The following is a 26,459-nucleotide window of genomic DNA, read 5'->3' as shown; positions in this document are numbered from 1 at the left end:
GTATTCACTCAAGGAAGCAACGAGTCTCTAAATGAAGCTTGGGAAAGATTCAAGTCAATGTTGAGAAAATGCAAGGGTCATGGTTTTGATGAGCTCACTCAAATTCATATTTTTCTAAATGGGCTCCAATCAACTCACAGAACACTTTTGGATGCTATCGCGGGTGGCTCTCTTATGTCAAAGACTGCGGAAGAAGCTAACGTTATTATTGACCGGATGGCACTCAATGATCGTCAAAGTCAACATGACCGTAGTCCTTCACAACGTAAACCGGGAGTTCTTGAGTTAAATACCAATGATGCCATCCTTGCTCAAAACAAGCTACTCTCTCAACAAGTGGAGCTTCTCACTCAAGAAATGGCCAAGCTTCCATAGCAAATAAAAGAGATTCAAGGGATTCAAGTTCAGCATCAAGTAGCATGTTGCGAATTGTGTCAAGGGGATCACCCTACTGGTTTTTGTCCTCCACCCCAAGAAGAAGTGAGTTATGTGAACAATCAAAATCAGGGCTATCAAAGACAACAGCCTAACAATCAAGGCTACCAACCAAGAAACAATCAAGGCTATCAACCTTCAAGGTTCAACAATCAGAATTTTCAGCAGCAAAGTCCTTACCAACATCCAAACTCTCAAGGACAGCAGTCGCAAGGAGGAACTTCCAAGCTAGAAGACACTCTTCAACAATTCATGCAAGCTTCCATGGCAAATCAGAAGAGTAACGAAGCAGCAATTAAAAATCTGCAAAATCAAGTAGGCCAACTCGCGAAGCAACTGTCGGAACAAAACGCAGGGCCTTCTTTCTCTGCTAACACTCAACCGAATCCAAAGGAGCATTGCAAAGCAATTGTCACGAGGAGTGGTAAAGAGTTGGTAAGTGAAAAAGGTGAAGAGATTGTAGAAGAGAACATCACTGATGGGATGCTGGAAGAAAAAGACATAGTTGGTGAAAGGGAAAATGCTTCTGGAAATGCTCAGTTCGCGCCGCGAACCACCTTCGCGCCGCGAAAAGAGCAGGTTTTGCCAACTGATCAGCAGACTGATTTAGAAAGGAAAAAAGATGCTGAATCAAAGAAGAAGAAGAAATCTGAGAAGGGGGTGAGCGTCATTCCAACTCAATATCTACCCTATCCACATGCTCCATCAAGGAAGGAAAATGCTAGACATTATGCACGGTTCATGGACATCTTCAAGCAACTCCAAATCAACATTCCATTTGCTGATGCATTAGAACAAATGCCACGGTATGCTAAGTTCATGAAGGACATTCTTACCAAGAAAAGGCGACATGTGGAAGATGAGACCATATTGCTTGATGCACGGTGTAGCGCCATCATCCAAAAAACTCTCCCAAGGAAGGAATCCGACCCGGGCCGGGTTGTTCTACCGGTAACCATTGGAAGCACATACGTTGGAAATGGTTTGATTGACTTGGGCTCTAGTATAAATTTAATCCCCCTCTCCATTGTCAAAAGATTGGGGAATGTTGAGATTAAATCGACGAGAATGACTCTACAACTAGCCGACAAGTCCACCACCTCACCATACGGAATCGCTCAAGACATGCTTGTGAAAGTGGACAAATTTTTGTTTCCGGTGGATTTTGTAATAGTAGAGATGGATGAGGACCGTGATGTACCCCTAATTCTTGGAAGACCTTTTATGAAGACAGCTCGGATGATGATCGACATAGATGATGGGCTAATGAAGGTGAGAGTGCAAGATGAAGAGGTGACTTTTAATCTTTTCGAAGCTATGAAGCATCCAACTGATAAGCATGATTCTTTCCGAATCGATGCAATTGAAGAGGAAGTAGTGGAGGTCGCGAACCAAATTCATATCTCTAATCCTCTAGAAAGATCCCTTATCGGAGCATACAACGTGTTAACCGACAATGAGGAACGAGAGATTGAAGCAATGTTGCATGAGCTAGAATCTTGTGGTGAGCTGGCTTATCAAGAAGAATTAACGGAAGATTTGGATACAAAGAAGAAAACGGAAGAGCAAAAGTTAGAGTTGAAAATGCTCCCATCACACTTGAAGTATGTGTTTCTTGGAGATGAGTGTACTAAACCAGTGATTATAAGCAACACATTGTCCACGCAAGAGGAAGATAAGTTGATTCAAGTATTGAAAAAAAACAAAGGTGCAATAGGGTGGGTGTTATCCGATCTGAAGGGTATTAGTCCGGCCTATTGTATGCATAAGATCATGATGGAGGAAAATTTCAAACCAGTTGCGCAACCTCAGAGGCGTCTGAATCCATCAATGAAAGAGGTGGTCCGGAAAGAAGTTGTCAAACTATTGGAAGCCGGAATGATTTATCCTATATTTGATAGTGCATGGGTGAGTCCGGTACAAGTGGTCCCCAAGAAAGGCGGAATGACGGTGATTAAAAATGATAAAAATGAGTTGATTCCGACAAGAACAGTGACCGGGTGGAGGATGTGCATCGACTATAGAAGGTTGAACCAAGCCACAAGGAAAGATCATTTCCCACTACCTTTCATGGACCAAATGTTGGAGCGGCTCGCCGGCAAAAATTTCTACTGTTTCTTGGACGGATATTCGGGGTATAATCAAATTTCAGTAAACCTGGCAGATCATGAGAAGACAGCTTTTACGTGTCCTTTTGGCATCTTTGCTTACCGAAGAATGCCTTTTGGATTATGTAATGCACCGGCCACATTTCAACGGTGTATGCAAGCTATATTTTCAGACTTGATAGAAGAATGCATTGAGGTGTTCATGGACGATTTTTCTGTTTATGGATCATCTTTTGAATTGTGCTTAAAACACCTTGATGTAGTTCTGGGGAGATGCGTGGAGACCAACCTAGTGCTCAACTGGGAAAAATGCAATTTTATGGTCACTGAGGGTATAGTACTTAGTCACAAGATTTCTTCTGAAGGGCTAGAGGTGGACAAGGCCAAGGTGGAGGTTATTGAGAAACTTCCACCTCCGACTAACATTAAAGGGATAAGAAGCTTTCTAGGACATGCCGGTTTCTACCGGAGATTCATACAAGATTTTTCAAAGATCGCAAAGCCATTGAGCAATTTGCTCAACAAAGGTACGCCTTTTCTTTTTGATGAGTCATGTCTTAAAGCTTTCTTAGATTTGAAAGAAAAGTTGGTCACTGCACCAATAATCGTAGCACCAAACTGGAACCTTGATTTTGAGCTCATGTGTGATGCTAGCGATTATGCAGTTGGTGCGGTGTTAGGACAAAGAAGCGATAAAGTTTTCCATGCCATACACTATGCTAGTAAGGTGTTGAATGATGCACAAGTTAATTATGCAACAACTGAAAAGGAATTACTAGCCATAGTATATGCATTGGAAAAATTTAGAGCTTACTTGATTGGTTCAAAAGTTGTAATCTACACTGACCACTCAGCGATAAAATATCTGCTTACCAAGCCGGATTCAAAACAAAGACTTATTCGTTGGATCCTTTTATTACAAGAGTTTGATCTAGAAATTCGGGATAAAAAAGGTTCCGAGAACTTGGTGGCAGATCATTTGTCTCGTTTGGTCAATGTAGAAATTACAAACAAAGAAGAAGAGGTGAGAGAAGAATTTCCAGATGAAAAACTTTATGCGATTCAAGTGAGGCCTTGGTTTGCTGATTTTGCTAATTACAAAGCAACTGGTTTAACACCGGAAGACCTCACTTGCAATCAAAGAAGGAAATTCTTAGCAGATGCAAAATATTATGTTTGGGATGATCCCTATCTGTTTAAAGTAGGAGCAGACAATATTTTGAGAAGGTGTGTAACAATTGAGGAGTCAAGAGACATTCTTTGGCACTGTCACAACTCTCCGTATGGAGGTCACTATAGTGGTTTGAGAACAGCTACTAAAGTACTCCAATCGGGTTTTTATTGGCCATCTTTATTCAAAGATGCGCACGAACATGCGAAGAGTTGTGATACTTGCCAACGGAGTGGAGGAATAGGAAAACGGGATGAAATGCCTCTAACCAACATGCTAGAAGTGGAAGTTTTTGATTGTTGGGGTATTGACTTCGTTGGCCCATTCCCCTCTTCTTTCTCAAATGAGTACATACTAGTAGCTGTCGATTATGTTTCGAAGTGGGTGGAAGCAATTGCCTCACCTAAGGCCGATGCCAAAACTGTGATTAAATTTTTAAAGAACATATTTTCACGTTTTGGTGTGCCTAGAGTGTTGGTAAGTGATGGAGGCTCACACTTCTGCAATACACCCTTAGTCTGCAACATTATGGTGTAAAGCACAAGGTGACCACTCCCTACCACCCACAAGCGAACGGTCAAACTGAGGTTTCAAACCGGGAAGTCAAACGGATCCTTGAGAAAACATTCTCGAATTCAAGAAAAGATTGGTCCTTAAAACTGGATGAAGCTTTGTGGGCGTATCGTACTGCCTACAAAACACCTATTGGGCTGACTCCGTTTCAAATGGTGTATGGGAAGACTTGTCATCTCCCAGTGGAAATGGAGCATAGAGCATTATGGGCTCTTAAGTTCTTGAATTTCGACTCCACTCTAGCTGGAGAAAGAAGGAAAGGTCAACTCCATGAATTGGAGGAATTAAGGAACGATGCATACCATTCTAATAAGCTGTACAAGGAAAAGGTAAAGGCACACCATGATGGAAAGGTCCGCCATAAGGAGTTTCATGTTGGACAGATGGTATTGCTCTTTAACTCAAGGTTGAAGTTGTTTCCGGGTAAGTTGAAGTCAAAATGGTCAGGACCATTTGTTGTCAAGGAAGTACGGAATTATGAAGCCATTGTGATAGAGGACCCAAAGTCTCAAGAAAGCTGGACTGTCAATGGTCAAAGACTGAAAGTCTATCATAGCGGTGACATAAACCGTGATGTGTGTGTCCTGTCATTATCTGGATCAGGCTAATCGAGGTACCGTCGAGCTCTTAACGACGTTAAACAAAGCACTGGTTGGGAGGCAACCCAACGTTGTTAGTTTGCATTTTAATTTTCTCTGTTCTGTGATTTTTAGCTCTGTTAAAGTTTTAGAATTTTTAAGTTCTGTTTTTTGCAGTTCGCGCCGCGACCTCCTGTTCGCGCCGCGAACTGAATGAATAAATTTGAGTGGGTTCTATTTTTTGCAGTTCGCGCCGCGACCTCCTATTCGTGCCGCGAACTGAATGGAAAATTTTTAAGTGGTTCTGTTTTCTGCTGTTCGCGCCGCGAACACTGTTCGCCCCGCGAACTTTGCGTGACAGAATCACTTAAATTCTGTTTAGGTCATTTCTTTTTCATTTCAAACATTCCTCATTTCAAACCACTTTGCCGCGCTTTCACCCCACTCTCAAAATCCCACCAAATCTTAAGATTCTTGCGTTTCAATTGTTCAAAATCTTCATCTTTTGGCAAGCGTTAGCGATTCATAAGATGTCCAAAAGAACTAAAACCATGGCACCTCCTCAAGCACGTTCATTCAGGAAGTTCATTAGTGATGAACACGAGGCACGATTTGAGAGCCTCGTCAAGAGAACCATTTTGCCTGAGAGGTTTATTCGGCTAGCTCCAACCGGGGTGTATCATAGCGTGGTTGCGGCTTTTGAGCAACGAAAGTGGATGAAGTTATGCGAACCGGAAGCCGCAATCAACTACGACATTGTTCGAGAATTTTATGCGAATGCTATGCATCGCGAGGAGGGTACGGCTTTCATTTACCGATCCAGGGTAAGGGGCAAGATCGTTTCCTTTGGAAGGGATGACATTAATTCTTATCTGGGTAATCCCTTAACTCTCGGAGAGGGTGAGCGTTGTGAGTACAGTACCATGGAGGCAGCTAACAGGTGGAATCTGGAAGCGGTCAATGCTACCCTATGTCTCAGCGGAAAATCTTATGAACTGAATGATCAAGGACATCCGAAATTGTGGAAAAGGGAAAATTTCAATTTGGAAGCTAGGGCTTTTTTGGTGCTACTGTTGTCTAATATCCGACCAAGAAGCCACACCACCACAATTCCTATGGACGTAGGGTGTCTATTGTACTGCATCATGGTCGGAAAGTCTGTGGATGTTGCAGCCCTCATTGCAGGCGAATTGAGAAAGATAGTGTTAAGCGGAACCAATTTCGGGGGCAAAGCTGGTGTGCTAGCTTATCCAGGCCTTATCATGGGACTGTGCCGTAAGGCAAATGTTCCCATCCCTGAGGAAGTACACTTCTCGATCACCAGCGTGATCAATGATTCATACCTGAACAGGTTCCTGCATAACCCAAATGATAAGACTGATGCACCCGGTACTTCTTCATCCAGAGCCCGAGCCAGACCCCGACCTCAACCTCAACCTCACACTACCCCAGGCTTTGATCAGATGGCGTTTGCCAACTATTGTTGCGAGAGCTTTGAGGCCTCCAGGAGGTCTCAATCATTTCTTTTCGATGCTATGCAGCAGCAGTTCCAGAACACGTTTCTGGCACCAGAGGCACGCACTTTTCCTTCGCAAGCGGAATATGCAGCTTATGCAAATTGGCCTGAGGGCAGGCCAAATTTTATGGGGGGTGTAGGAGGCAGTGCTTACCCAAATGAGGAGATGGAGGATGTTCTTGGAAATGTAGGTGGTGACGAAGAAGAGGAGGATTGAGAATGCGGAGAAGTGGGAAGTTGTTGTATTTCTGAGTTTCTTTGTACTATTTCTGTTTTTGTTTTTGAGAATTTTTGATGTACTTTGGGTGGCTCTAGTTCACCATAACTTTATTTTGGCACTTTATTTTTGTTAGTATTTTGACAATTGCATGAATGCTAGTTGAGATTTAAGTGTGTTTTGATCAAATTGTGGTTTACCAACATTTTTGTTTAATTGTTCTTATTCTTAAGTTAAGCTTTAAGCAACCGAGAAATGATCGCAAAGAAAGAAGCATAGGACACTTCGAGTGGTGATGATAAGAATTAGTGTCGGCATTTCAAGGTACACTTTATCGCTTTCTAGACTTAACATGAGTAGTTTGATGGTTTGTGCAAATTCCATTCCATAAACTCATAGAAATGTATGTCATCTTTGAATCAAAATAGGACTTAACCATTTGTGAGGAAGCTTTCCATTGTACACTAAAAAGAGGGAAACCGAGCATTATTTTAACTCATTCTTATCATGCTAAATCATGCATCAAGCTATTTGTGTGTAAATTTTTTGAAAATGATAGAGGCATTGTTTGTGAGAAAAACCACTTGACCAAAAAGTTTGAATCAACTAACCTTGTGAGGAATAATCCTTAGTTAAACCCCTTTGAGCTTAATTTAGGATTCATTTTATTGATCATTGAAAAATCAATTGAAAATTGTGGAATAAATGAATCCTAATTTCTTTCGTGTCAATTGAAACCTTAAATCGAGTTGTTGAAAATTTTGCCTTTTGCTTATGTCTAAGTAGGGAGCATTATTGAATAAATTTGGTTTTGGAATCTAAAGTTGGGGAGAGTAAAGTGAAAAGTTGATTAGAAACTTGGAAAAGTGAATTGTTATAAAAGGGTGAAAATTTGAAAATTTACAAGAAAAAGAAAATAACCTTGAAACCATAGAGCATAGAAAAAAGATTAGAAAAAGAAAAGCAAAGAAAATGCTCATGGTTGTGTGGAGTTGAAAAAAAAAAAAAAAAAAAAAAAAAAAAAAGATAGGGACCAAGGAAAAGGAAATTGTGCAGAGTTGAATGTTTGGGAATGCTCCCTTAGGATAGGCAACTTTTTAAATTCTCTTAATCATATCCTTTCTTGTAACCTAAGCCACATTACAACCTTTGAAAGACCTTTTGATTCTCAATTTTCACATGATTTGGTATTTGTTATGATAACCGCATGATTTGAGTTGTTGTTGATTTAATTGCTTGGATAAGTGAAAGTAATCCTTCATGTTATTCATCATTATTATGATATGTGTGTAAGTTTGATTCAATTTTGACATATATGGTTTTGAATTCCATTGGAATGATTTTTGCACTCAACCATTTTCCTTATTCATGTTTTGTCTAGAATTAAGATAGGTGGACTGAGAAAAATTGCCAAACATTGTTGAACCATTTGAATGTCCTTGGTAAATCCTTGTTCCAATCTTTTGTGTTATTGTCTTGGTTGTGAGGGTGGAAACTTTTGTTTAGGGACAAACAAAATGCTAAGTTGGGGAGAGTTGTTAGGGACCAATTAGTACTACTTTTTATATCATTTTATTGGTCCCTTTTACCAAGTTTTGATGTTATTACACACTTTTATTCTCACTATTTTGTATAAATGCAATTAGGTTTAATTTATTTTGTTTTGAATAGTTATTTCACATTTTTGTTAGTTTTGTAGAATTTCTGGGATAAGAAGGCTTTGGATTGCAATACCACATCTTGGAGGAAGCTTGCCAAACAAGGAAGCTGGAGAAGCAACAGTTCGCGCCGCGAACTGCCTTCGCGGCGCGAAGGCTGCGAATCCAGCAAGCTGACTGAGGGTCAAAAGTGCTGTTCTGCAGGAAAAGTTTATTGCCATTTTGATGTCTGCCTGGGAATTGCTTTTCTGCTTTAGATGACAATGTCTAATTAGGGAAATGTGAACCTTTTTTGTTAGAGACAAAATACATTAATCTAGGGCATGGAGAAATAGACTATTATCATTCACACATTGTTCTTGAGAGTTTTTGGAAGAGAGAAAAAAACAGAGTTTTTCTATTTGAACTTTCTGCTTTGTAACAATGATGATGAGGAGCTAAACTCCCTTTTGTCAAGATTGGAGGTAGTAGCTATTCTCATCTGTTTATGTATTCACTTTGACTTATATATTTGATAAAGATTGTTGATGTATTGAATACTGTTTTTGCTCTACTTTGAAAACCAGATTTGAGTAGTTGTCGAGAGAGATTACTTGAGTTTAGACATAAAACAGATTTTCAAGTAGTGAATAAGTTGTAGAGATAGATTTATTCATTACTCTTCTTTGGTATTAAACATTAAAGATTGTTATATTGATAGTTAGGTGGAGAGATCGTCTAAGGATCAATATTGTGATTATCACGATATCATTTAGACATAAATGACTTTGAGAGGATACTTGAACATCATCAATAATATTGAATCTATTTATTTATCATAAGGAATCATAAACATTTGAAATAGTGAACTCCAATCTTGCCAAGTTTTTATATTTGACTAAAACCATTTCATAGTTTTTGTTAACATTCACTCACAAAATATTTTTCCAAACAAAATAACCATGTTACTTTCTAAACTTATAACATTTGAATTATAGAACGGCGGTAATATTACCCAATCTCTGTGGATACGATATAAAAATATTTTCCGAAGATATACTTTTCAACACCACCTATACTAGTTGTTTAGACATTGCCACTACTTGCCATTCCATGACTATTAGATTTTTACCTCTCTATTTGGCTTTATATGTTTGGTACATTTTGATAGAATTAGTTGGAATGTCATTCTCATGTCTAAATTCAATCCATGTTTTGTCTCTCTCATGGAACATCATTTTCCCTTTCAATCTTAATTCAAGGAGATTCCATCTATATTCCATCTCATATTTCTATATATCATGTTCAAATTTGCATTCACATTTTTTCATTCACATTGGAAAAACTTCCATTCATCCATACACATACTCATTCATATTTCAATTACGTCATTCACCCATTTACATGGCATGTGGATAAAGTATCCCATCACCCAAACATCGGGAAGTTCTAAGGTCCACCAAAACACCGTTGAAGAAAAACACAATGAGTAAAGCAATGAAAACTTCTCTTCTTCTATCCTTTCTCATTATTTTCTCACACTTTGTGATTGAAATCCACGAAAAAACAAACAAGTTGAAGCTCTTGACAGTCTTCACAAAGCAAAATACATAGAAAATTCAGAATTGATAAGAGTGAATTTGAAGTACAAGAGATTGTGTAGGACATTGATGTCGTTGTTGATTCTCAAAAGGGTGTCAAAGAGAATGATAGAATCAAAAGGCTTCCTGGTCAACCCTTTGTGAAATTCTTTCAATTTGGAGGGTATGTTACATTGGATAAATTGAGTGGTAGTGCGTTTTACTATTACTGTGTTGAAGCTCATCAGTCTAAAGAAACACTTCCACTTCTTCTTTGGCTCAATGGAGGTCCTGGATGTTCATCTCTAGCTTATGGAACAATGCAAGAATCGGGACCTTTTAGAGTAAACAGTGATGGCAAAACACTGCACCAAAACAGATACTCATGGAATTATGCTGCAAATGTTTTGTTCTTGGAGTCTCCAATTGGAGTAAGATTTTCTTACTCAAACAAATCAACAGAATATATTAGCAATGGAGACAAGAAAACAGCTAAAGATAGCTATTTATTTTTGGTAAATTGGTTGGAAAGATTTCCAGAATATAGAAATAGAGATTTTTATATTTCTGGAGAGAGCTATGTTGTACATTATGTTCCTCAATTTGCACATACCATCCTCTATCATAATAAAAAGGCAAATAAGACAATCATTAACCCCAAAGGAAATCTTGATAACAAATGCAGTGATCCATGATACTACAGACTCAGCAGGAATGTATGATTTTCTTGATACTCATGCGATCATCTCAGACAAAGTAGCTTATGATGTCAACAAAGTTTGCGATTTCTCGTCATCATATAATCTCACCACTGAATGCAATTCAATTCAGTTGCTGATTTCTTCACCGTTGGCTCAAATTCTTCTTGCTGTTGTTGTTGCTCCAGTATATTTCTCTAAAAAAATCAAGTTTGGAGTCATCAATCAGTGGAGTCAATTGCAAGCTCAGTTTTTCACCAGCGACTCCCATGGCTCAACCTGCTGTGGAAATCTTGAGTCAAGGTTCCAATGCAAATGTGGTAAAACCTGTTACAATTTCACCACTACCACAACAAATTCAGCCATCTTCTTTCACCCACCCTGCAAAGCATAACCAGAAAATTCAAAACCATGTTCAAGAATAAATTACATATTGAATGAAACCATGCTTTAAGTAGTCATGCAAGACAAGCCTGCATCATTCCATCGCCAAACCTTCCAGTTCACAATGCAACAATGTTGAAAGCAAAGAACTAGAGAAAGAAATGGAGAATAGCAACAGAGAAACGAGACATGTTACTACAACCACTGTATCATTAAGATGAATAGCTTATGGAAAGGTGGATTTTTTTCAGTGAATTATCAATTTCACAGTTGCACTCACACTGTTTGAAAGTGGGTCTTGTTCATGATAGTTTCATTGTTACCAAGCTCAATGGTTGCCTGTTATGCTTCTTGCTGCAAGGGCTTCCAGGATTGAAAACCAGGATGCCAAAATGTCTGCCTCTCCGACCACAACCGATACCTGCAATCACCAGCAACATCCTGCAACATGGCCAACATTTTGCATCAATTAACACTGCTACTTGAACTAGGTCGAATTATGTTAACACATGCGAATAGGACGATCTTACTTTAGAACTTAGAGAACTGGGATGGTCTGAATTGGACCTACACAAGGAAGATAAAAAATCAGAAAATTTGAGCTTGGAGGGTGAACTCTCATCATTAATTGGAAAAACCTTTGCAAAAACAGGTGAAGAAAAGGGCAGCATGATCGACAAGTCTGAGGTTGTTGCCTTGAAAAGGAGGGCTCTAGCGCTGAAGCGCAAGGGTAAACCTGCAAAAGCTAAAGAAGAATTAGAAAGAGCTAAAATCTTAGAAAAAACAACAGGAAGAACAAGAACTCCTTGGTGATGCTGAAGATTTTGATGATGAGCTGACAGCATTAATATGTGGCATGGATGATGATAAAGAATTTTCAAATCTGCATGATTGTGAGCATGATTTTGATTTTGATAATCTCTTGGGCATTACTGATAATCTTGATGGTAATTTAGAAGTGATCGACGAGGATTTGATGGACCCTGAGTTGGCTGGTGCTTTGGAATCACTAGGTTGGACTGAACCTGAAAATACATTTTCCAAATCTCAGACCTTCGACAAAGAAGCGTTGCTTAGTGAAATTCAGTTATTAAAAAGAGAGGCTGTTAATCAAAAGCGAGCTAGTAACACCGAAGAAGCAATGACCATGGTCCATGATTTAATCACCAGGAGTTCGATTAATCTCATAGCTACAAGGAAAGTTGCAACAGAAACCTCAAAGTTGCAAGAATTTTCACTGCAGTAAAAACAAATAAATTAGCAAAGCGGTAAAAATTCCTCAAGCAACCCAAAAGAGAATCAAGACGAATTCAAGGAAAGAAAGTGTATGAATTGTATTACCTTTTCCAGATTAAGTATCAAGCGAGACAGACAAAACTGAGCACCTTAAAGCACTTCCAAGAGATGCCCTTTTGATCTCCATAAGCCGAATCTGAAACCCTAGCAAGCTGAGTATAAAAAGAGGAGCGACCACGATTCAGAAAAAAGGAGATAACGGCGGAAAAAACCCTAGAAAAGAGAAAAAGGAGATAGAAACGAAAAAACCCTAGAGAGAAGGAGACAACAACGAAATAGGAAAAATCTTTAAAAAAAACTTTGAGGCGAAGAAAGGAAGATCCAAGCATCACCATCGCCGCCAAATCACCTCTGAAGGTGAGCGTTCTTGTTTGATTTTCTTTTGAAGCCATGGTTTTTGCATTTAGAGTGAGAGTAGGGTATTGCGAGAGGTTGGTGCGAGAGGTTGAGAGATTGAATGAAGACGAGTGAGATTGAGGGAGTGGGAGCTGGTCTTCGTGAGGAAGACGAACGAGTGTTCTGGGTTTTGCTACACTTTCTCTCACTTCCTTTTCTTTTATTTATTTTTCAAAACAGGCAATTAAAACCCATTTAAAACTTAATGACAGTTGGTTTTTCCATGCAACCTTTCATTAACTTTTGTCTGTTGGTATTAATGTGTTTTATTCCCACCCAACAGCCAGGCGGCTAGGGTTGATCTTTGGGATCCCTCTCACCATTTTTGTTGGGCTTTCTTTCGTCCCAGACCCATCTCATATTTAGTTTATTTTATTTATTTATTTTCATTATTTTTATTTTTGGTTCTTGTTTATGTATTTGGTCGTTGGTAGCCTAACAACAAACAACTTATGGCCAGGTGGAGATGGAGTTAGTTCATATCACCCTTAGTCCTGGGTTCGATACCCATGTGTGTTATTTTGGTTCTTCAACATTCCATTTTCTTAGTTTTTTTTTAATTCTCTTGTTTATGTTTTATTATGATTTCTCCTACACTCGTAGTTTCATTATCACTTAATAACACAAGTTTGGTTTCCTTTAATTTCATCATCCATTCAAAACCGCTTTAAAAATATAAATCACCTAATTCTCGATTCAATGTCGAGCCCATTTCCATACCCTTGTAAGTCGATTGCTTTTAAGCATCGCCATCAACCTCACATAGCTTACTCTTGAGCTTTCTTACAATGAGCCAGTTCTCTTGGACTTACACTCATACATTGCATTATTTATTGTTTGGGCCCGATTTAATTATTCCAGTACTTTGAATCCCCATTTGACAAAATATACTCCCACTCCCCCGATGTGTAATAATTTTACTACTTTTCATTTCTTTATTTGTTTGACTGTTTAGTTAGCTACTAACACAAGAATAAAATCAACCATTTCCAAAAGATCAAAAATAATGACTCGATCCAACGTCGAGTATTTTTCTCAATAAACGAATCAAATCCATTTCTTCCTCCCATTCTATTCCATTTATTTCAAAACTTTATCAAACGCTTGATCCAATGTCAAGCCATTTTTCATAATCAAAAACTCAAAGATATATTAATTCATATTCAAGACCTTTTCAATAAAGATGGAAATGGAACGTGGTGTATACCGCGCACTCCTGAGACTAGGATTCGAGATGGATGTCTCACCTATCCTAGCTCTTGCCATCATCCAAATTTATCTATTCTATTTCTCTTAAACACTCATTCAAATTCCTCAATCGCTCATCAAATGCTTGATCCAATGTCAAGTCATTTTCACAACAAAACTAAAAAAAATACTTAATTCCTACCTTAACACTTTTTCAATAAAGATGGAAATGGAACATGGTGTATACCGTGCACTCCTGAGATTAAGATTCGAGGCGGATGCCTCGCCTATCCTAGCTCTCGCCATCGTTTAAAATTGTCAATGAGGTTTCTTCAAACCCCTTTCTCAATCAAACCTAAAAATACTTAATTTTTACTAAACACTTTTGTCAATAAGATGGAAATGGAACATGGTGTATACCATGCGCTCCTGAGACTAGGATTCGAGATGGATATCTCGCTCATCCAAGTTCTCGCCATCACTCAAAATACATCCAACCAATCAAACTCTTTTCTCGCCGCCGTGCGATTGACTCCTTCAAACCTTTTCTCAAACGAAAAGGTACTTTGTTTCAAAACAATGCAAGGCAATGTTTTTCCACCTGTTTTGGGTAGTCCAACAATGTTTTCGTCGATTTGACACAAAGTAGCTTTCGCTAAAATCGACCCACAAACAAACATTTTTCTACCCAGAACTATGTAAGCCTTGATTTCTCTGTTGAGATACGTAGGAGTAGGATTTGTAAATCTTGTCAGGCCCAATAATAAAAAACTTAGGTTTAGTCATTCGTTAAAAATCCAAAAATATTCTCCTCTCACCCTTTCTTTCTTTCCCACCTAATAACTTGAAAAGCCTAACATTTCAAACTAACACTAACGCACACAACTAACCTAATGGTTCCCGTTGAGTACAACAGACGTGATGGGTGCTAATACCTTCCTCTTGCGTAATCGACTCCCGAACCCTGATTTGGTTGCGACGACCATAATCATTATCGTTTTGTATTGGGTTTTATCGATATTTTCCCTTTCCTTTTTAGGAATAAATAAAGTTCGGTGGCGACTCTGTTCAGTCCATCATTGCGAGCGTGCGATTGCGCTTCGCTTAGGTCGTATCCCCATTTTTCGAGGTGCGACACACACCACCTCTGTATATCATGTCGTTCTCCTTTACCATTAGAAATTGACCTCCATGGTGAAAAATAACATTAAACTATTGCATGTTCTGTGAAAGGGGTTGGTAAAAAGTTTTAATGTTTGACATTCAATACATAAAAAAGCTCATACATTGGAAGAGAGTTTGAAAAAATTAACCTCAAACATTGGAAGCTTCAATGGCGTCTTTGTGCTTCGTCTTCGATGACAAACAAATGCTTATTGGGACCACAACTTGTTTTCGTGCTTTGTGATGCTTCAATGGCGAGCTTCGAATCGTCTCTTTGATGGATTTAATGGCCGTTTTTGAATTTGGCCCTAAAAAACCCAAATTTTTACAGGCGTTTTTTCCGAAACTCGCTATCATTGCAGGGGGTACCGTATATTTAACCCAAAATAAAATGATCTGATTTTATCAAAAAATTTGTAGTTTCTGTGTAAAAATATGATGCATGGAAGTCAAAATGAGATTTTAAATAAATTATAAATGAGAAATAAATAGGCTATACCTCCCGGTTATTATATCAAATCGCGTTAAATATTGGCCTTTTCCCCTTGGTTATTAAGTAAAATTGAGAGTTATGTGGTGCGCACTACATAATTTTGAAAATAAAAAAATGTTATCTATCAGATTGAACCAATGGTCATTTCAATTATCCCCTCGATTATTCCCAAACCAAGGTGTTAGGTGGCATGTTTTTATGCCACCCTTTGTTACCTCGCTTGAGTAACCGAGGTAAAATCCCTTTTGCATCCAATGTAAAACGTGTTTTTTTGGAGTAGTGCAAGTTACTCAAAATAGACTTGGTTATCTTTTGCAACCTTGAAACTGATATGAGATTTCTAGTTATTTTTGGCACATGCAACATATCAAATAACTTTAAGTAAGAATTTGACATAAAATTAAACTGGAAATTTGTCTTTCCTATTGATTGAACTTCTATGCTATAACCATTGCCAGTAACTAAATTATTTGGTCAAACACATGACTTAATATATTGCAAATTTGAATTGTTAGAAGTTATATGGTGGGATGCACATTAATCAACAAATCATGCTTGAGGTTCCAGTCCTTGTGGTATTTGCAGCTGGTCGTGATGATCTAGGTACACATTGGTTGGTGATGTTGATGTGTTTTAACTCTTGTTTCCTTCTCGAGCATTATTTGTGTTGTTGGATGTAGAGTCTTGAGTCTGAGACTTGGTTGTTGTAGGCTCAAAATATCATTAAACATGTGCCAACAATCCATCATTACATGCTTATAGTTGTTACAAAAATGACATGTTGGACAATAGTGGTGTATGTTTACCTGCCTCAACCTCTTCCTCGAGTAGGTTTTCATATGTAACGAGAGTAATGACTTAGACCTCATGAGTTAGCATGTCTAGTAGACTGAGTGTTACCACTAGCTTGAACAAAATTGGTCGTGGCACTAGGTGCAACAAGTTCTTGACGATATTTCTCAAGTTGAATTTTTTGAATATACCATAGGCCTTAAATATCATAGATGTCTATTGGATCAGTCTTGACAATTACCATCATGATGGAAGGATTGTACTCTTCAGGTAGTCCCTAAAGTATGAAATCAATCTGATCACACTCAGAGATTGGATCCCTAATAGCCATGAGTGAGTTTCCAATAGATCTAATTTGAAACACAAATTTTGAAATTGTCTTGGTTCTGATCTTCCTCATCTTTAACTCTACACAAAGTTGATGAACATGGGCCTTCATCTAAGCATTGTAATGTTTGTATACTTTATCTCATACCTCATATGTATGTTTTCATGAGAGTCCTCTAGGAGTTTTCGTTACCTTTAGGTTTATTGGCTAAACCAAAAGTCAACATACAATTCGAGTCGCCACCACACTTTTATTTATCCAAAGGAAAGGCTAAAAAAGCGAACAAAAGCCAAGTAAGAAGTTTTTCAAATCAAAAACTAAAAAAAATGTCAGAGATCTAGGTAAGGGGGTTGGTTATGAAATGGGAAGGTTTTACGCACCCAAAACATCCTTAGTACTCTAAGGGAACCTCTTTTTGCAAATATGTGTTGTAGGTTGGTATTTGTGAAAAGATTTGTGGAAAAGATTGGAGGGATCAGAAGAGAATAGATTACATTTACAAATTTTGTTGTTTGAATGGATGAACTCATTGCCTACGTACCATCACAAAGGAGGATCAAAACCTCGTAGTTCGGGGTAAAAATCTCAAAGATTGGTGATTTGATTTTAATCAAAAGCCTTAAGGTCTTTTGTTATCAAAGGGATAAAACTCAACCTAAACCAACAATCCACCATGTGAGGAAGGCTTCAACATGCTAGTGAGAGGTTAACCCTATAATAAGCATGGAAGGCTTATAATCCAACACTAAGGATGAGGTGAGATTTAAATCAACCACTATGATAACTCAAACCTATGACTAATGTTTTTGAAAAGAGTGAAACAAGTGGTCATTGGAACCACAAAAACAACTTGAAATGGGTTATATTTACAAGTAAAATTTATTTACAAAATGAGGTCAAAGTTGGATTAAAGTTTATTTACAAATGAGTATTTATGAAAAATGGTTTTGAAAAGTCAAAGGCCTAAGGCCTAGGTTTGTAATTTGAAATAAAGTCAGAGTTTTGAAAATGATTTTTGGCTTGGTTAGAGTGGGGAGAAGAGAGAAGGGTTATTCCTAAAGCATACAAAGATAAGAGGGGAAAGATAACCCTTGGAGTTCCTTTTCTTGGAGTCATAGAGATGACTCAAGATGCTCCTTTCCTTTGGATTTAGCACACAAAACAAGCAATCAAATATTTGAATTCAAGCTCCTAGGATCTCCATTTGGCTTGGCTCTTAACTTGGCTACTCATGACAATGGTCCTCTTTTCACAACTTTAAGATGGGATCCCTATCACACAAAAGCACACATCAAAAAGCTCACAACACAATAAAGGGAATGGACAAAGAATAAGTTTGAGGAGAAGTCCTTTGAGATCAACTTTGAATTTTAGCATTCTAAAGGCATGAGGCCTAGTTGCTCTTCAACATATTTTGCATTCTAAATGCATGAGGCCTAGTTTCTCTTGAACTCCTTTAAGCATGGGTAAATCCTAATTCTAAGTCCTTTCTCCTTTTGCATTTTGGTTCATATCAAAACAAACACAAAACAACACAAAATAGCAATATATTTATATACAATAATGGGCTCAAATGAGCAAAAGAAAAGTGACATAAACATAAAATATGTGCTCAAATGAGCAAAGAGAAAATCAAGATGAATAATGAGCAAGAAATATATGACATTAAAAGTAAATGACAAAAATTTAAAAGCTCAAATTAAAGTTAGTAGTTATTAAGGTTATGTTAGCTTGTCATAAGACAATGTAGCGCTATGTTAAGCAATCGTAAATGGACTAATATAGTAGTCACACCTATCTGAGGCCGGTCAATAAGAATATAAGAAAAGAACACAAATTTGAGGTCATGACTAGTAAGTCAAGCTCCATAAACTTGTCATGCCAAACAAAAGGGGAAGGGCCTTGTATTGACTTTTGGTTATTTGCTTAACCAAGAAGTAACCTATCTTTGACACAAAATAACTCACTTGATTATGGATCAAGTTGAGTTATGTTTGGATCAAAGAAGGTTAAACTTCTTATTTGTCAAGACCAACCTCAAGACTTTAACTCATTGGCCATTGATTGAAAGAAAAGGATGAAGATGAAAGGGAGAAGTCAACAAACAATCCTAATTGATCAAAGTTGAATCAAATCAACCTCAATCAACACTAAAAAGAAGAGAAATGAATATAACAAGTCAAGAAGCCAATAATATTTTTTTGAATTAAAAGAAAATACAAATAAAAAATAAACAAACCAAATGGAACCTCAAATTCAATTCAACGCAACTTCAAAAAGTCCAATTAAATTCTCATAGGTTCAACATAGTCAAACAAACTTTGACTAATTTTCTCATAAATTTTTGAAATCAGAAAGTAATTAAAACCAATTAAAAACAATTAAAAATAGCATAATATGAATTAAAATCTCAAATAATCTCAAAACAATCAAGAAATTGTTGAGACTATTTTTCATTGACTTATCATGATCCATAAATGCTATGAAAATATTTTTGTATTTTTTAAAAGTCAGAAAGTATTTTAAAATAAATTAAAATCATTAAAAACCAAGTAATTCATAAAAAATATGAAATGAAGTCACAAGAATAATTAAAAATCAAAATATGAAACTAGATTTTTCATGAATTTTTTTGGAGTTGGTCTCATATTTTTATGACTTCAAATGTAATGAATTAATGAAAATGAAATGAATTAACATAAAATAAAAAGAAAATGAAATAAGCGAAAAAGCCTGAACCACATGATCTAGTTCATTAATTGACGTGGCACTTGTGGATGACTTGAATCTGAGGACACACAATACACTTGAGTCAACCGCACCACATCATGAATTAAAATAAGTAATTAAAAAGGATGCGTGAGATTAGATCGTGGGAGCAAGATCCAATGGCCCTGGTAAAAACACGTGGTGGTGGTGGTGGTGGAAACCACCGTCTTCTCCGGCCAGACACATAAACTCCGGCCAAAAGTTGCAGAAAACAAATCTCAATGAAAATGAAAAATAAGGACATGGAAATAAAGCTCTTGTGATGTAGATCATCCCTGTACCATTGGATTTCCTTCATGCTTCCTATATTGAGAGAAAGATGAAGGAGAAAATCATGGTGTCCACACGGATTGTTCATGAAATGAAAAATTGAATGCATCAATAGCTTGCCTCAAGTATGAGGACTTCAGAGAACCACCAAAACGCAAGAAATCTACATTGGATTAGGAGTTTCAGATCCAAAAAGTTTGAGAATATACCTTTGAATTGATGAACTTCTGGCCACGAATTCCCTAAGATCTTTGCTCATTCTTGATCTATGAATGCATGGGAAGTGATTGGCTAAGGAATCTGGCTTTAAAACTCAGTTAATGTTGCTGAATTTCAAGCTCGAAAATATTGAAGAAAGTGATTGATTCCTTTAGTGAGGGCTATGGTATCAATTCTGCAGCACTTGGGATCTCCAAAAGGTTGTGAAATGAAGCTCATGAGGTGTTTATTTATAGCTGAATGTGGCTGATCACACACTTTGTTCATGTGCATGGGATTTGAATTTTGGATTGCATGGGCCTTTGTGGACGTGTGAGAGGCCCATGGATGGCTTAAGCAACTTGTTGAGTTCACATATAAGGCATTTGGACGTGCACATTGGATGGGAACTGCTTGCATACCAAGCTATAACACAAAAATATCCAAAATGCACCTAAATGAAAATAAATTTGAAACTCACAAATGGTAGATTCCAAGGACTATTGTGAGTAATGGTTAGAAAGCTATTAAAATAAGGAACAAAAGTCATGTTGGGAAAAAAAATCATTTGGCATGTGCAAATTGATCAAAACTGGCTTGGAAAATTCAAGTATAAACCATATTCAAATCACTTTGAAAAATTAACCCAAAAGCAAGCTTAATCAAACCCCTCTGTCCTCATGATAAAAACTTCAAATTAGAAAATCTCCAACATCAAAGTTGTATATCTTTTCAATTTAGTCAATCTAGACTCAAATTTTGCATCATTCGGATTTTTTATGACAAAGTTATGTGTATTTGAAGTTGGATACTTTTTCAAATTCAATGAATTAGGTCAAAGATGACCTATAATGTTTTGCAATATCACATGTATTTTCTTTAGGATTATGAAATTTTGTCCAACATAACATTTTAAATATACATCTCAATATTTCCAATGTCGTTGGTCTTACCTCAAAATCATAAAAATTAAGGAAGTTATGCCCTTGACAAGTTGACCCAAAATTAGGGTTTCAGTCAAAATGACCTATAATGTTTTTAAATGAATGATGACCTTCCAAGTTTCAAATGGATTTTTGATGAACATGAAAGTTGTTCATATGGTTCTTAGGAACATTGTTTATTTTGGGGTCATCTTCATTTGACAAAAACATCAAAAATTATATCTCATTGATCCTCAACTTAGTCAGATGACTTGACTGGTCAACTTTTCAAGGCCAAACTTCCAATCTTGATGAATAAATGATTGAGGGGCCTAAAATTGGCTCATATATGCATAAAATGATTAATGAAATAACTTACCTTGATTAAATTTGATCAGAGATTGAGATTGCTTCATGGGCAAGGCACAGTCAAAGCACAGTGAAATTAGGGTTTCCTTGGGAAACAATCTTCAAGCTCTTTGGGGTATCTTGATCAAATTGGCAAATTGAGATACTTGGGAGACATATATGATGATTAGAAACTTTGTGGACCATTGTTATGCTTTTTCTCATCTTCATCTAGCCATTGCATTGGGCTTAGGAGCCTCCTAGGAGCATTGTGGAGCACGTGATCACTTGAGCTTCAAAACAAAAAGAGTTAGTGACATATTTTTGTGCTTTTGGTTAGTAATCAAATAAGAAAAGCAATAACATATAATACAAGCATGCCTGGGGGTCTCAAAACACTCAAACAAGTCCCAACCCTAGGGTTAAGGAGCCCAAAAATGCCATGATCCTTGAGGCAATGCACTTGTGCAATAACATGATGCCATGAGGGATCTTATGGTCAAAATTAGGGTCTTACACATAACAAAAATTACAGCCTTAACTCATTGATTCCATAACAAAAAATTGTTTTCTTGAAGCTTAATTGAGAGTTTTGAAGAAAATGTGTTGGAGACACCTGTAAATGCCATAAGTTTTGACGTAGCTTATAAAGTTTGAACTTCATGTTGCTCAGATTGTGGTGAAGTTTCGAGATTCACCATTACTTTTCTCTGAATTCCAATTGAGATTTGATTTGGAGGTAGAAAGGGAAGCTTCTTTGAAGCTTGATCAATGCAGTTTGGTTGAAGTTCTTGCCTGCAACAACGAACTAAGTTTCTCTGAAACTGGAATTCGATGGAATAAATTGCAGTTCTTGCCTGGAAACTAAGTTTCTCTAAAACTGAAAATCTTCGATGGAAAGGATGAAAATTGTGATACTAATAAGGGATTGAAGCAGTAGAAGAGTTTTACGATCCTCTTAGGCGTATGATACCCTGTTCGATGAGAAAACTCTCATGATATGAAGGTGTGCATTCACGATGAAGAGAGAGGAGAGAAATCAAACTTATCTTGTTATTGCATGAATTAGGCCTCATACATTCATATTTTCATACAAATGAATAGAAGTTAATTATACTATTCAAATTCTCATAAGTAACTTTCTTAACTAGTTCTATTCTATTCACTAATAATGTCCAACTCTTTGTAAAAATAAAGTTCCTTATTAAAAACATATTATAAATAGTGTGTGGATTATTTTAAAAAAAAAATAGCTCACTTTTTTTAGTAAAAAAATAGTTTCATATAAAAAATAAAATTGTACTCTTTAGCTTTCACTTCAGAAAAACTTGTTTATTGGAAAGCCAAATTTATATTAATGAAATGGTATTTCAGATACAATGTAATTCAATAAGATAGAGTTGCAAAAAATTTCTTATATTTAAAACTACACAATATAATAATATTATGATTTATGAGTAAGTTTTGATTGCCTTATTCAAACTTACTTATATTTAAAGTAACTTATGAAAACAATTTATAGTATACATAAAAATAATTTAAATTTATTTTATCTTTCGTTAAAGAAAATTTTCCATAATTGTTTATTTTAATAAACATTTGTGCTATCAGTTCTAAATTAACTGTTTATCCAAACAGACTTCATAAAGTGAAGTAGCTAAGAACAAGTAGACAAAAACAGCACTGCTTCATTTCAGACCCTTGGATCCATCTTTACTAGTTTTAAAGATAAGGTTGATTAACACAGACTAGCTACCATCCCAACTACCATCTAAAGGTTCCGTGTTGATTCCTACTTCTTTCCATTATATATAGAGAACACCTTCTTACTATTTTTCTCATCCTTCACTACCAAATATCACATTTCAATTCATCTTGAATTGAGTACAATGGATTCCAAAAATGCAATCCTCATCCTTGGCCTATTGGCCATGCTTCTTGTTATTTCCTCACAAGTGTCAGCTAGGGACTTAACTGAGGGTGAGCTAGTTATAAATTATGTTTCTTAATTTTAGCTTTATATATATATATATATATATATATATATATATATATATATATATATATATATATATATATATATATATATGTGAAGGGATGAAATTAGAAGCTATATAAACACATTATGACTAAGTTATAATTAATCTCATATATAATTACAATGTTGCAGAGGTTGCTGAAAAGTCAAATGAAGTAAATGATGCCAAATATGGACACTACGGTCATGGTGGTGGAAGTTACCATGGTGGTGGCGGCAGTTACCACGGTGGACATGGTGGACATGGAGGACATGGTGGACATGGTGGTGTTTCCAACAATGGTAACCATTTATATTACATTCTTAATTAGTAATAAATTTCAAGAATAAATGTCAATATAAAATATAAACATACTGTTGTATTTGCAGAGGTTGTTGAAACTTCAAATGAAGTAAAAGATGCCAAATATGGACACTACGGTCATGGTGGTGGTAGTTACCATGGTGGTGGTGGCGGTTACCACGGTGGACATGGAGGACATGGTGGACATGGTGGACACGGTGGTGCTTCAGACAATGGAAACTGATTATATCATCATACATGATGCACATTCAAAGTAATAAGTTTCATGAATGAATAGTGTTTGGTGTAAAATAAAAGAGGTATCATCTTTGTATTTGTGGTGAAGAGTTTGATTCGAGTGAAAGTGATGAATGTGTTATCATTTGTAATATATCAAATATATATTATTGTTGTTTGTACTTTGATTCCTTTTAAGTTTGTACTTTGCATATTACTGATTTGTTTAAGAAAATTGGTCGACTAATTGACATGACAAGCAATGTGTACGTCATAATAATATAATCTTTTAGTAATGAAAAGCCATGTATAAGTCATAAACCTAATCACGAAAATAAATCAACTCGACACAAAACAGAAAAAACAGGCTTAAGTAAACTTACAAAAAGATATAAGTCACTCATAAGAGATAAATTTAATCATCCCTAACATATCAAACTTACTTTAAAAATTTCTCATTGAATAAAATAGTATTCTTGCTATCAATATTTTAAAAATAGGACCGAAACAGTTAGTTCAACCGATTGAATCAGAAACCGGATATGAATTCGGTTGGATTAATCTTTTAAAATTATTAGTGGATCAAAACCGGAATAAAATCGAAAAAATCTGATTGAATCGTCCAAAATCATTCGAAATAAAGAAACGGAGTCGATTTTGTAAAATCGTCTCTTTAAAAAAAACATCAAATTAACCATTTTTTTAATTTTTTTTAAAATTTTGATGAGTCAATATCAAAACTCAACATACATTCATCAATCACAAAAAAAATTCCATATTTTTTTGAACCATACAAACTTCTAAATTGTGTCACTTCATTATAGTTTTTCTTTCAACTACACTCCATCATCATCACTTCATCTCTTTTAAACATAATCACGATATTTAACACAATATTGATTGTCGTTCAAGTCAATATTGTTTGTTGTTGTAAGACTTATTTATCGTAATTCAACTAAAATTCATTTTTTTTAATGAATTATATTGTATTTTATTTTTGATATCAATCTTAATTATTTGAACTTTATTTTAGTTATTATATTTTATTATTTTAAATTTAGTTTGAATTAGTTTGACTTATTTTATTATAATTCTTTAATTTGATTAAATTATTCTTAAATAAAATATTTGAAGTTAAACCTTAAATAGTAAATTTTACGGATTCGATCTCCGATTCTATTTTTAAAACATTGCTTTCAACACTAAATGGCCAAATAAATAGTAAGACCAAACAATCCGATGAGATTAATCTGGAACTTTGAAGAGATAAATAACATGGACATTAATGAAAAAATAACTTAAAAATAAAATAATTGATGAAATAAAATCTTGAAAGAAATTATGGTGGATTCAATATTATTTAGGAAAATTTTAGAAATTTATATATTTTTTAAGATTATTGAATTATAAATATCAACCATTTATTTACATTAATATATAAATATAAATAAATATTTTTATAATAAATTAAACATAGATTAGCTGTTTATTTCAATTTAACTTATTATTTATTTAATTTTCTAATTTATTAAAAAAATAAATTAATCAAAACTAAATAACACTTATTTTAAATTATTTTCACATATATTTTAGCTAAACAAAAAATAAAAAATAAAAGGTTAAAATAATTTTGACATGAGACATACTCACGTCACGTATTAATATTTCTCTATAACATTTTAGTTTTAATTCTTAGATCAAAACGCCATAAAAAAATTGTGTTAAAAAATTAAAGAGTGTGAGTATCATCGGAATTTTTATTATTTCTTACATAATAAAAAGTGTTATTTTTTCCGATGATAATGAATGATTTATTTTTTAAAAAAAATCTTAATACAAATTAATTTATTTTTTAATCATTACTACTAATATTTGATAATGAATATTTCCTCCGTCCCACGATAAGTGATTCATTTGACCATTTCATAATGATTAAAAAAAATGAATAAATGAATGAGAGAATCATATTTTTACTAAAATACACTTATAATGTATTGAAAATGATAAAAATAATATTAATTAGATGGTAAAATTGAAAAGGTGCATTGAAAATTGAAATGAGTTATTTATTTTGGGACACTTTTTTTACAAATGAGTTTAAAATTTATTATAAATCACAAAATGATGATCTTTATCATTATTATGGGACAAAGAGAGTATTATAACAAAAATAATTTATATTTATAAATGAGAATCTAAATAATAATAATATTATTATTATTATTATTATTATTATAACATTTAAAAATTAATAAAAAATTCACTTTAAACTTGTGTTCAATTAAAATTTTAAATAAATTGTACGAGTAATTTATATTTATAAGTAGGAATTATGTTATTCCTACATCAAACCATACACCAAATACTATTCACCGTATTTATATGGTGAACAGTGTTTTTTATTTTTTTAATAAATAAAAAAATATTTATAAAAAAAAATTATTTTTATAACACAAATATAAAGTATGTCATTAATCAATTTTATTATTGTATTAACTATAAAAATAAAAGTTATTAACCACATATTTTATTTATAATTTATTATCCAAATTCACTATTTCATTAACCAATAAAATATATAGTATTATCCAAATTTTGACATTAAAATATAAAATAACTTATATTTTATGGTTAATACAATAATAAATTTGGTTAATAACCTATATTATTGTGGTTAATACAATAATAAAATCGGTTAATAATAAATTTTATATTTATGTTATAAAAATAAAAATATTTTTATAAATATTATTTTTTTATTTATTAAAAAAATAAAAAATATTATTTATCGTATAAATACGATGAACAGTGTTTGATGTAGGTATTTGGTGTATGTTTT

The 26,459-nt window shown here is 35.0% G+C and overlaps 2 protein-coding genes and 1 pseudogene across 2 annotated transcripts in view; all 3 read left to right on the top strand.

Moving 5' to 3' along the window:
* LOC127118073 (cold and drought-regulated protein CORA) overlaps positions 1-23,802 on the top strand; it is an 87,999-nt gene extending 64,197 nt beyond the window's left edge. The window contains exon 4 of the transcript XR_007802085.1: positions 23,704-23,802. The gene's annotated coding sequence lies outside the window, so the exon portion shown is untranslated. The remainder of the gene's footprint in view (positions 1-23,703) is intronic.
* On the top strand, positions 9,715-12,143 carry LOC127121898 (serine carboxypeptidase-like 40; annotated as a pseudogene).
* Positions 22,810-23,802, top strand: LOC127118074 (cold and drought-regulated protein CORA). Its single transcript, XM_051048216.1, has 3 exons — positions 22,810-23,042; positions 23,233-23,382; positions 23,470-23,802. The coding sequence occupies exons 1-3, from the start codon at positions 22,952-22,954 to the stop codon at positions 23,625-23,627; spliced, it is 399 nt and encodes a 132-aa protein (XP_050904173.1). The 5' UTR covers positions 22,810-22,951; the 3' UTR covers positions 23,628-23,802.
* Positions 23,803-26,459: the final 2,657 nt, after the last annotated feature.

The sequence above is a fragment of the Lathyrus oleraceus genome, chromosome 2 (assembly GCF_024323335.1).
Source record: "Lathyrus oleraceus cultivar Zhongwan6 chromosome 2, CAAS_Psat_ZW6_1.0, whole genome shotgun sequence".
Classification (NCBI taxonomy): domain Eukaryota; kingdom Viridiplantae; phylum Streptophyta; class Magnoliopsida; order Fabales; family Fabaceae; genus Lathyrus; species Lathyrus oleraceus.
This window is presented reverse-complemented; position numbering and strand designations above follow the sequence as displayed.

What these genes read in the sequence shown, in the direction of transcription:
- LOC127118074 (XM_051048216.1), top strand. Translation starts at nt 22,952, where the DNA reads ATGGATTCCAAAAATGCAATCCTCATCCTTGGCCTATTGGCCATGCTT. An exon ending in AGCTAGGGACTTAACTGAGG is followed by an intron (nt 23,043 to 23,232) that starts GTGAGCTAGTTA and finishes ACAATGTTGCAG; the next exon opens with AGGTTGCTGAAAAGTCAAAT. An exon ending in TGGTGGTGTTTCCAACAATG is followed by an intron (nt 23,383 to 23,469) that starts GTAACCATTTAT and finishes TTGTATTTGCAG; the next exon opens with AGGTTGTTGAAACTTCAAAT.